This window comes from Balaenoptera acutorostrata, chromosome 18 (assembly GCF_949987535.1).
Source record: "Balaenoptera acutorostrata chromosome 18, mBalAcu1.1, whole genome shotgun sequence".
NCBI classification, from domain to species: Eukaryota; Metazoa; Chordata; class Mammalia; order Artiodactyla; family Balaenopteridae; genus Balaenoptera; species Balaenoptera acutorostrata.
The window spans coordinates 77128008-77140555 of record NC_080081.1 but is presented as its reverse complement, the minus strand read 5'-3'; the positions used below and the strand labels follow the sequence as shown (position 1 = coordinate 77140555).

Below are 12548 nucleotides of genomic sequence, written 5' to 3'. Positions count from 1 at the left end.
TTGGATTTTATCTTAAGTGTGGTCCAGTCCTCGGGAGGGTCTTAAGCAAAGGAAGAACATGTACAGGTTTGCATTTTGAAAGATCACTTTTATTTTTAAGAAGATCAAGATTTCAAATTAGGTAGATCAACATCTTAAAATAGATAAGTGCAGATATTGGTAGCATACAATAGAACCAAAGAGTTTAAAAGCAGATTGAGACAGGATTTCATAGATTGCTACACAGTAGAAAATTCTTGTATAATGTCTGAATTCACTCACACTCAAGTTCAGGCCTCAGTTCATAATTTTGGTGTAAAAATCCCTTGCTTATTATATTAACACCAAAACTTTTCAAGACTTTCTCTTCCTTTTAGAAAACCATATGCATGTTTTAAAGTTATATAGCATTACCCTGTTGACTTAGAGGGAAAATAGCAGACTTACATGGTCATTCTCAAAGTTCTGCAATAATGTTGGGTCATTGAATTCATAGGACTCTGGGACGGGACAAGGTGACTGACTGAGGAAGGATAGATAAGATTCGTTTTAACTAAAAGTTCCTGGTGGTACCAGTCAATAATCAAGCAGATCTAAATCAAACACAGTCCCATCTTCTGTTTTCACTAAGTCACACTTCCAGCTAGTAAATATTTAGGGTTCCGTCAAATTATACATCCTCCCAGGTCTTGAGCTGCAAAATGGCATTAGAAAATGCTTAAACTTGTGTTGAAAACTGTACAGTTATACGGAGTTTGAGGTAGAGTAAATTGCCACGAAAGCAGTAAATTGAAGACTAGATTCTGGGTTCTTTGAATATCCCATGGGAAAGATCTAGGGGAGCTTCCTGGGAACTGCCACTGGGGTTCTGGACAAGGGGGCTGTGTTATTACATGCCAGTGAGCTGGCACTGATAAAAAGTGCACCACAAGGGAAAGGAATAGGGGCAAAGGAGAAAAGACCGTATCTAGTTACCTTAAGTTTTCTTCACCAGCAGCACTTCTGTCTGACTGATTTCTAAGGGAAAATGAGAGAGGAAATACGATGGTTACAGGCTATAAATATAAAACTCTTTAGGAATTCTAATCATGTATAAAAGCAGACATAAACCATATTTTTTAAAAAACTGCAAGTTTTCATATAAAATACATTAAGTTGCAATCTCATTATCTCATTCAGATATAGCTATAGTATTATAGGTTCAGATAGGTTTTGGAGTAAATAAAGGCTACTTAATTTTGTTAAGAAAAAAAATGAGAACTTCCAATAGAGTATGGCAATAAAAACACTTACCCATAAATTATACCAGCAATGGTACACTTCTTAAATGTCATAATATTGCAAGTGAGGGTCCCTGTTTTATCAGAGAATAAGTATTTCACCTATGCAAAGAAGAAATACGTTTTAAATTTAACTGAACAAAGAAAAATTAACACGATAAACATAAATTTAAAATGTATTTAGAGAGCAAAGATGGTGTTCTTTCTCTTTAAATCCTCAAATTACGTGAATTTTTAGAAAACAAGAAGTTCAGTCTATAAGAATTCTATATGTAATATTTATTTCTTTCAGAAGCCATACTCTTCCTTTGTTGTACACTGGAGGTGAAATTCTATGGTAATACACAAAGTAAACTTCAAGTCATCAAACCTAAGAAATTCAGAAGTCCAAGTTCATTTTCCTGCCACAAGAAATCTCATTAAAAGTACCTAGAAAACACTAAGTAGATATACATATATATATATATATCAGTATTTCAGTGTCTATCTCAGATGAAAAAGAAAACCAAACCCAAAGCCATTTTAATCATGATCACAAGTATAATACTCGTTTTAAAGACAAATGGAAATTCTGTAGGTGATCATTTCTGTCCAACAAACACTGCAAAGCAATGTGGAGTTAAACAGTTTTAAGATCTTTGTATTATTCAGGAAGAATAGATGGATACCAACTATTTGTTAAATAAAGTCACCAGAAATGATAATAAAAGGCAGAGGCTTTCACATAAGCTTTCAAAAACATTTATTTGTTTTTATTTTTAGAAACAACTGATTTTTGTATACTGATTTTGTATCATGCAACTTTGCTGGATTTATTTATTATTGCTTACAGGTTTTTGGTGGAGTCTTTAGGGTTTTCTGTACATTTCATGTCATCTGCCAAAAAAGACAGCTTTAATTCTTCCTTTCTAATTTGGATGCCTTATTTTTCTTGCCTAATTACTGTGGCTAGGACTTCCAATACTAAGCTAAATAAAAGTAGTGAGAGTAGGCATCCTTGTTTTATTTCTGATTTTAGAGGAATAACTTTCAATTTTTCATTGAGTATAATTTCAACTGTGAGCTTGTCATATACACCCTTTATTATGTTGAAATATGTTCCCTCTATAGTCACTTTGTTGACATTTTTATCATATATGGATGTTGAATTTTGTCAAATGCTTTTTCTGCATCTATTGAGATGATTACATGATTCTTCTCCATCATTTTAAAAAATTTTATTTATTTAATTTATTTATTTTTGGCTGCAATAGGTCTTCATTGCTGCATGCAGGGTTTTCTCTAGTTGTAGCAAGTGGGGGCTACTCTTCATTGTGGTGCCCAGGCTTCTCATTGTGGTGGCTTCTCTAGTTGCAGAGCATGGGCTCTAGGCACGTGGGCTTCAGTAGTTGTGGCATGTGGGCTCAGTAGTTGTGGCATGCGGGCTTTAGAGCACAGGCTCAGTAGTTGTGGCACATGGGCTTAGTTGCTCCACGGCATGTGGGATCTCCCTGGACAAGGGATCAAATCCATGTTCCCTGCATTGGCAGGAGGATTCTTAACCACTGCACCACCAGGGAAGCCCTCCCTCATTTTGTTAATGTGGTGTATCACACTGGTCAATTTGTGGATGTTGAATCAGCCTTGCACTCCTAGAATAAATCATCATGATGTATGATCCTTTCAATGTATTGTTGAATTTGATTTGCCAATATTTTGTTGAGGATTTTTGCATCCAAGTTTTTCAGGGATACTGGCCTGTAATTTTCTTTTCTTGTGGTGTCCTTGTCTCTGCTGGTAAATGGTGAAACCAGGATTCACACTCAGGAAGTTTAACTTCAAAATTCTGCCTTTCACCATAATTTATATGTGGCCTCCAATTAATTGAAAGATGGAAAATCATAATCTAGTAAAAAAAAATACATTGAGAACAGAAAAACAGTAACAATTACAAGTCTTTCTCCTTTTAGGTACTATACAACTGTGAGAGTTGTTGTACCTTTTTTTTTTTTTTCAGCTTTACTGTAGTATAATTGACAAAAAATCGTGGCAGTTTTTAAAAGTGAATTTTAACTTGTAAAGATGCCAGTGTCATTTAAAAGGTAACCAACATCTGTCTGTCGGTAACCAACATCTGTCTGTCGGTAACCTGGCATCATTCCTGCCTCTTTCTATTGAATGGCAGGGTCTAGAGGCCCGAGGCTACGTTTCTCCCAATCTCTTCTCAGCAGGTTAGATTCTACCATTGAGAGGAATTTTCAGTAAAGAACTAGAAGTTCTACTACTTCCCTTCTGGCAGCTGTGGGCAGATGCATGGGTGTGGCAGGTATGAAATTTTGCAGCACTTTCTGGATGCTTCCCTATGGGTCACCTGCCTTAGGGAAGCATAATCACGGCCACCCCCCAGGCTCCAGGGTCCCTGTGACTCCCTCAAAGCTAACTGAAACCCTGGGAGCTCCCAGCAGCTTTTCCTGCCTGTCCCTCCAGCTCTTCCACTCTTTCATAAGCGCATAATAACCTGTATTTGGTCTGTTCTACTTGCAACCCATGAATGCAATATTATTAATATTTGAACAAACTGTACTTCTGAAGCTCCACGTGGGTGTCATACTATCTATAGCCCGTGGCGAAATTTAGCATTTGAACTCTGCACATGCTCTCCCTGAATCCACCTTCTGTGAAGCTCCCATCACACTTCTCAGCCCTGGAGAGGCCCTCACCTGCCCGAGCTCTTCATTGAGATTGGATGTTCTGGCCATGGCGTAGACATTAATTCCCTTAAAATGCATATCTTCATCCTGCAGGAAACAAACAAAATAGCCAAGCCACACAATCAGAACTAGGCTCAAAATTTTTTCAGGAAATCTATACTGCCACTGATCTTCCAATGTGCTTGACATTTAGAAAAAATTCACAGTGGAGAGTCTAGAATACTTGGTTTTGGACCCGTATGTGCTAGTTTCTCACATAGGTTGGCAGTCGATTCAGGAGAAGCAAAGCCATGTGGAAAGAAACATCGAGGTGATCCGGAAGACGTGGCTTTCAAATCCTGGCTCTGCCTCAGACACGCTGTGTGGCCTTGAGTGCATCTCAGTTACATCTATCAAATGGGAGCAGTAACAGGGACCCCGCAGCACTACTCATAGAGCTATTGCAAAAATCAAATGAGAAGACAAATATTTGAAAGGACTTTGTCTAATTTTGTGGTTGCTAAAATAATATTCCCTTCCAAATGATGGTAGTTCATTGACCTATTGGGAGAATCATGTTCAGGTGACATCCAGCAAGAATTTTATTTCAAAGAAAAATATTTTTAAAAACAACTAAAAGTTACAACCCCACATTCAAATTGGAAAATTTGTTCAGTCACAACTTACGAAGTATTAACTTCAGTCAACACATGGTTGTCACGTAAGAAATCTTTTTCTTAATTTGAAGGAACTCCGGAACGGCTTTGTTTCTGTCATTCTTGCCAAGCTCTGTAAATCTATTGTAAGTCTACTGGACTCTCCTCCTCTGTGAGTATCTTAAGTTTCAATGGTTGACTATTTCTCTACACTTGCTACTAAGCCGCTATCTCTTAAGTATTTCTTATTGGCTAGAAAAAATATATGGGAAAAAAAAAGTGTCCTCAAGAGTGATGCAGAGGCACCCAGGCACTGCTGAGTCAACGTGACACCCGTGCTTGGCTCTCCTGTCCAAGACACAGCTGGCCCAGCAGCTGCACTGGCCCCATCACAAAAACTCAGTTACACTGATTCTTGAAACCAAAGCCATAGCTCAAGAGAGAATTTTCTTAACTTCCTGATTTTAATACTCACCCAGTTTATAAACAGGGCCTGAATGTATTTTGCAATTTCCAGAGTGGCCAGCAGAATTATGGGGATGAGATTATGGTACAGAATGATGAACACCAAAATGTCAAACCCAAAGCTGTGGGAGTCGTAATCTGTGGAAGAAAATGAGAGGGACCACACTGCAGCTTCAGGTAATACCTTTATCCACCTTTGTTTTCATTATGACATTTTAAAATTGTGGAATTTTTCTCCATGAAAATTATTAAAAATATAATTAAAAATATATATATAATTAAGTGGACACAGTTATAAAATGGTTTTAAAAATATTAGTTAAGCACCAACCAACCAGGTATCAATCATAGGGTATATGGGAAGCATGGAGATACAAGCTCTAGTAAGACACAGATCCTGCCCTCAGGGAACTTTGGAGGCAGCTTGAAAAAGTAGGACAAGTCAGGAACTACAGCAGGATGAGTTCCATGAAGTGCTGAACATGGACTGTAGCAGCAACAACACAAAGTTGGGGGCACAGAAAGGGGTCTTGGAGAAGCTGGTGAGCAAAGCATTGAAGAAGGGAACTTGTTAAATGCAGGAAACGAGGAGGGAATGAGGAGGACTTCTTAGCTAGAAGTAACAGTAGTTTTGAAGTCAAAGAGATATTATAATGATTTTTAAAACTCAGGGAAAGAAGGAAAGGGAAGCCCCCCTCAAAAAAAATGAATATGATGCTTTGTAATACGATGTTAGTGACATACTCATTTTCAAAGAGGTAGTATGTTTGAGAGAATAATTTTCCAGTAAGAATTCAACCTAATTTCAAGGAAATTTACTAAAAAAATATCTAGAAAGTGTTCGGAGGATATACACACTGCCTTACATGTGTCTTTCTGAAAACTTGCGTCTCAGTCTTACACATTAAATTTATATGGTTGAATTATGGGAGGAGGGGTAATAACTGAAAAGAGCTAAACACAAAGTAAATTGTAAAGAAGATTAGTTTAAACACAAATCTGTATAAATATAGACAAAATAAAATAATTTTAAGTTAAAATTTTATATTCATTTTTCTAAACAGGAGCATATTTGTAATTTAGAACGATACTAGCAAAATCTAGATTTCTAAATGCCATCAATCTAAAAAGCAGATTCCATTCACCATCCATCACATATATTCAAACTCTTATCACCTGGAGTTTACTCATTTTCCTTTATTTGCCACGATTATACTTTTATAGTTACTCTATTACTTTATGGTCATAAATCATTCTTTTAAGAAAATTAGAGGCAGATATTACTATGATCACTTTATGGACAGAGAAACAGAGACAAAATGTTTAGTGCTTTGCTAAATTTAATAATTACTAAAAACACAGTTATAACTTTAACTACTCAATATCTTTTTCTTCTCTTGGATTAGAATAGCCTGGGCAGGGAAATGTAGTTGGACTCAATTACAGGTTCTTATTCCAAATAAGCCACTAGCTTCCTCTGTGCTTTTCAGTAAATGTAGAGAATCTGTTTCACTTTTGTAAAACAAGAGGTTGGACTAGAAAACTATAAAATTCTGTTTAGCTCTAAAATTTTTTATTTTAGCCAATAAATTAATTACTTAGTTCCTATTATGAAAAGGCACTGCTCTTGGAGTTAAAGATATAATGATTCCCCTCCTCAAAAATTCACAACCTAGTTGGAGGGTGCGGGGACAATAATTACAAAACATGGAAATGGAATTAAGAATATCATTATAGAAGCCAAAGAGGGCTCCTAACTGAAGAAAGGAGGGGGGGCAGGTAAGTCACAGGAAACGTTACCAGAGAAGGCAATGCTTCATCTTGGTCTGAAAGGTGTCCAGACACACATATGAAGCAGAAAGAGCCTGGACTAGAGGCCTGGAGACGATCAACAGGCTGGTGGATGGAAGCATGGTGAAAAAGACAAAAGCGGTCCTCTGTGAACAGAGACTAAGTGCTAAGGAAGAAGTGGTGAGGTATCAAGCGATGGAGATAAGGTCAGCTTATAAAAGTCATGAAATGCCACGTGACAGGAGATTTATCTGGACCCTGTAGGCCAGGAGTCAGGAAGACACTTTTTCTAACAGCCAGATGGTAAATATTTTAGGCTTTGTGGACCATACAGTCTTGTTGAAACTACTCAACTCTGCTGTTGTATCATGAAAAAGCAATAAATAATACACAGATGAATAAACACAGTATGAACTAACACACCATTGTAAAGCAATTATACTCCAATAAAGATGTTAAAAAAAAAACATGAAATTTTAACATCAAAAAAAAATAATTTTTAAAAAAACCAAAAACACAGTGTGGCTGTGTTCCAATAAAACTTTATTTACAAAAACAAGCACTGGGCCATTGGATGGTAGTTTACCAACTCAGTGCAGGCACTAAGACATCACTGAATCCATCGCACTTACTCATTACTACTTTTTACATGCATCCTTCTGGAAACTATGTGAAGAATGAATCTGAGTAGAACTTGACTGAGGTCTGAGCAATCAGTTAGGAAACGTTGGTGGTAGTCCAGGGATGAAGAGGAGAGAGCCTACAGAGAAAAGATTGGAAAGGTAGACTCAGCAAGACCTTGGGACTAATTGGATGATGAAAGCCATGGGGGTGGAAGTGGGGAAGACAGGAGCAAACTGAGAAGGAGATAAGTGTGACCTTTATGTTTCCAGCTTGGATGATTGTCAGATGCTGGTACCACACTTACATGGAGAATATTGAAAAGAGAGCCTGGTTTGGGGGAAAAAGATGAATTTGCTTTGTACACACTGAGGTAAGAAGCCTACATGACATCTGGAGAGCAATGTCCGGGCAATAATGAGTTAATAATTCATAGAGAAAGCTGATCTGGAGTCAAACAAGAAGACATCAACAGGTGGATGACAGTTGAAATTACTAGAAGAGGCGAGCTCTCTTAAAGGGGTGATCTTGGAAAAGAAAATCACCCTGAGAAGCTGATGAAGACTCTCCTTCAGAAAGAAAAAAAAAACACACACATATAGGAATAAAATTTTTCACGAAATTTCAAGGATTTATGGACCCAAGTTGAAGAATTCCTGGTGACCCCAGGATCCTGGAAAACACCAGCATTTAAAAGGTAGATCAAGGTTTCTATGAATCAAATAGGGAAAAGATGGTTTTTTAAAAAAAATCAGAAGTGAGCAGCAGAATCCCAGTTAGATAGTGACTTTAAAAATGACCACTGGGGGTGGGGGTGGGGAACATGGGTAATTGAAAGCTGACCCTATGTTCCTTTCAAAAATCTCCCAGGAATCTGGCTGCAGAGGTTTTATGGATAACTCATTTCAGCAATAACAAAATGCGTTTGTGGAATAAAAACAGTCTTTATTTCAAAAAAAAAAAAATGACCACTGGGTTTGGTAATCAGGAATTTATTCCTAATCTTGAGCAACAATTTCAGTAGAGTGGTTGAAGTAGACAGCAGACTGAAATGGGCTCAAGAATGACCAGGAGTTACCATATGGCCCAGCAACCCCACTACTGGGCATATACCCAGAGAAAACCATAATTCAAAAAGACACATGCACCCCAATGTTCATTGCAGCATTATTTACAATAGCCAGGTCATGGAAGCAACCTAAACGTCCATTGACAGACGAATGGATAAAGAAGATGTGGTACATATATACAATGGAATATTACTCAGCCATAAGAAGGAACAAAATTGGGTCATTTGTAGAGACGTGGATGGACCTAGAGATTGTCATACAGAGTGAAGTAAGTCAGAAAGAGAAAAACAAGTATCGTATATTAACGCATATATGTGGAATCTAGAAAAATGGTATAGATGAACCAGTTTGCAAGGCAGAAATAGAGACACAGATGTAGATAATAAATGTATGGACACCAAGGGGGGAAGGGGGGGATGACTTGGGAGACTGGGATTGACATGTATACACTAATATGTATAAAATGGTAACAAATAAGAACTCACTGTATAAAAAAAATAAAATAAAATTCAAATAAAAAAAAAATAAGAGAGCTAACAACAACAACAAAAAGAATGACCAGGAGGTGAGAGAATGGAAACACTGTAGGTTGTCTCTTGTTTCAAGAAGTCTCATCAAGAAGGGAGGAAAAGGTCATTTGCATGATATGCAGAACTTGATGCATTTTACAGACATCAAAATATCAGTGACTTTTGTAAGCTTTTATGTCTGTTTCAAAATAGGATAATATACACACTCTTGGGCTAGAGAAAATTAAACAAGCAAATTTAAATTGAGATTATTTTTTAAAACTCATCTAAAATCTAGAAGCCTAAAATCAACACTGGACAAGTAACACCTAGAAACTCGGATTGCGTAAGAATGAATCCTTGGTGTGTGATCCAAACATTGATAAAGTCTATACCTTCCTTTTATTCCTAAAATGCTCTCAAACAGATCCCCTCAAGGGAAGTTAGAGCAATAGAGAATCCTCAGGTGACAGATTAGAAAAGGCAGAAAGATGTACGATGGTTTACTCTGAAAACACGGGAAGACAAACAAAAATGCTGAACTTCGAATGCCCAATCCCCGTTTACCTTCAAGCCTCTTACTGACAGAAGGACACTTTGGCCGCTGGATGCCCTCAGTGCTCCTCGTCCTCATTTCCCTGGCACCACTCATCGCACTCACGCAAGGAGGCAGCTATCATCCCCACTTCTGAGTGAGGAAAGCAAAGCTCAGAGAAGTGAAAACCTCGCCCAAGCTCTTCTGGTGACTGAGTGCCAGATGCAGAGGCGTGGCCCTCGTCCACCTGACTCAATCTCATGCCTCTGCCCTGACTTCTCCTCTGCTTTATTCCAGAATGCCAGGATTACATGAAACTGGCAGGACAATCTTTCCCAAAAAATCTTAAGAAGGAAATGTTCTATTTCTAAAACTCACTAACCCTCAGTTTCTGAAAACAAACAAAGCAAAACCACCACACACCAGTTAGAACAAGAGCCTCCCCTTTTAAATCAAAACATGGTAAGTCTTTAAAGTCACTTTTAAAAGCAGCACACGGACTTCCCTGGTGGCGCAGTGGTTAAGAATCCGCCTGCCAATGCAGGGGACACGGGTTCGAGCCCTGGTCTGGGAAGATCCCACATGCCGCGGAGCAACTAAGTCCGTGAGCCACAACTACTGAGCCTGCACTCTAGAGCCTGCGAGCCACAACTACTGAAGCCCGTGCACCTAGAGCCCGTGCTCCGCAACAAGAGAAGCCACTGCAATGAGAAGCCCATGCACTGCAATGAAGAGTAGCCCCTGCTCACCGCAACTAGAGAAAACCTGCATGCAACAATGAAGATCCAACGCAACCAAAAAAAAAAAAAAATTTTTTTTAATAAATGAAATAAAATAAAAGCAGCACAATTTCCCAAAATGGCGGCTTCGTGCCATGCTCTGGCACTTACCCTTCTTCCCGATGTACCAGATGTCTGCTCTGCCGTATCTGTCATTCCAGAATGTGACTCCCACACAGCTCACCAAGGACATGACCAAGAGCAGCAGGGACACCACCAGGATCTGCACATTGGTCACATTCTCAACTTTGGATCTCCTGAGGGGGTGACTCGACTGCGTTCTGCGCAATAGCATGCGACCACACACCAAAAAGGACGACAAACAAAACAAGTGGATTACAGTGGAAAGCATTTTGATGGTGAGAGGAGGTCAAAAATTACAACAGTTAAAAAGTAGGGTACGTCTTTGGCCAAGTCACTAACGGACTGAAAGTGTGACCATGGTTACATGAGCGTGGTTTTTCCACCTCAGTCCCTGGAGCATCATTCTCTAGTTCATAGAAAACATATTCACACAGCAGATCCATTACCTCAAAATCCTAGGGTTCCTAAAAAAAACAAACTTGTAATTTTTGGCAATACTATTTGTCATCATAGATTATTTACCTGCATGAATTTGGTTTCAAATCCAGTGTAAACAACTATGCCAAGGATCCACTCCGTATTTTTAAGCTGTGTACCTCTTAGCAAGACCTGGTCAGGCCCAACTAGAACAGGGCTAAAAATAAAAAATAGCATTTACAAACTACCAAAGAAGTTCTTCTTTTCACAATGTAAAACGAACCTAGGCGTTCACCATACATACATACATATATTTGTGTATATATATATATATATATATATATATATATATATGTATTTCTTTTGTCAAGTTCAACTATTTGGACAAATAGCAATAAAAACAAATGTGTCTTCAAAGAAAGTATCTATGTCTAAAAGAGCATAGAAAAAAATTGCTTTGTCATCCATTTCTCACCATTCCAAAGATATGTGGATCAAAAATTTTAGAGAGTAAAACATCTTATACCTAGGGTGACTATAAAAGTTATTGTCAGGGAAAATTAAGTGGACAAAAAAATGTTTGAGAAGGAAAATATGACACCTTTTACCATTTAGGTACAAGGTTCCAGTGAAGCTACTGAAATGACAATTAGGTCATTAGGTCACATTCTATTTTTCCTAATGACCTAATGACAATTAGGTCATTAGGTCACATTCTATTTTTCCAGATAGGCTTGACAATCGCTTTTCTGTTTGCATTTTAGCTGTTTGTAACAAAGCCTACAAAATAAAATCAAAGGAAAAATGAAAACAGGATTTTCAGGGCAAAGTTCAATGTCTCCCAATAGTTAATAAAAGAAGATTATAAAAGTCAGTGTCTGAAAATGTATTGTACTTACCAGATAATAAATAATATACTTTAAACTTTAACATAAACTTTGCTAGAAGGTTTTGCCATACTAGCATTTTGCAAATAATTTCAGTAAGGACAAAAGAGGTAAGAAAGTTAAGTTTTCATCACCTTTATGTGAAATACCATTTGTGAAATGATAATTACCCTAATCAAACACCATGTAATATTTGATATATTTGAGCCTGTAGCTGATGATACTGAACAGGGGATCACACTTTGAGTAGCAAGGATCTAGAACAGTGATTCCAAACTTGTGTGCATCAGATCCACCTGGAGGTCTTGTTAAAATACAGATTGCAGGGCTGCACCCCCCTAAGTTGTTTTACTCAGTGGGTCTGGGGTAGGGCACCACAATGTGCGTTTCTAACAACTCCAAGAGGATGGAGATGCTGCTGGCCCAGGGATCCCACTTTGAGAACCACTCATTGAGAAAATGCTTCATTCCAATAAAATAATCTCAACCTTGCAGAGAGAAAAGGCAGATCTTCAAGAGAATTAGGAATCCAATTGTCATCAGTCTAACAATAAAAATAAAATCCTCTTTGTGTATTTTGTAAGTATTTAATTAAAAGATCTTTAACTCTAGAATGCTACATCTTTCCAAATACCAAATAAATGTGAAAGTTTAGTACAAATATTCTCAGGCATGTACACAAGGTCTTAAAAGTTCTGACACTCAAGAGATCTACATTGAAACAGCTTGGGATGAACTTCTGTTCATCAAAAGATACCTTAAAGTCCAAAAGCAAGTTACCAACTGGGAGAAGACATTTGCAACACA

The 12548-nt window shown here is 37.8% G+C and overlaps 1 protein-coding gene across 1 annotated transcript in view; it reads right to left on the bottom strand.

Annotated features, from left to right (window-relative positions):
- The window catches only part of LOC103010209 (phospholipid-transporting ATPase IB-like), a 104039-nt gene extending 93391 nt beyond the window's left edge, over positions 1 to 10648 (bottom strand). Inside the window, 5 exon segments of the mRNA XM_057532719.1 lie at positions 955 to 996; positions 1273 to 1361; positions 3959 to 4036; positions 5060 to 5187; positions 10465 to 10648. Coding sequence (XP_057388702.1) covers positions 955 to 996; positions 1273 to 1361; positions 3959 to 4036; positions 5060 to 5187; positions 10465 to 10648 — 521 coding nt within the window.
- Positions 10649 to 12548: the final 1900 nt, after the last annotated feature.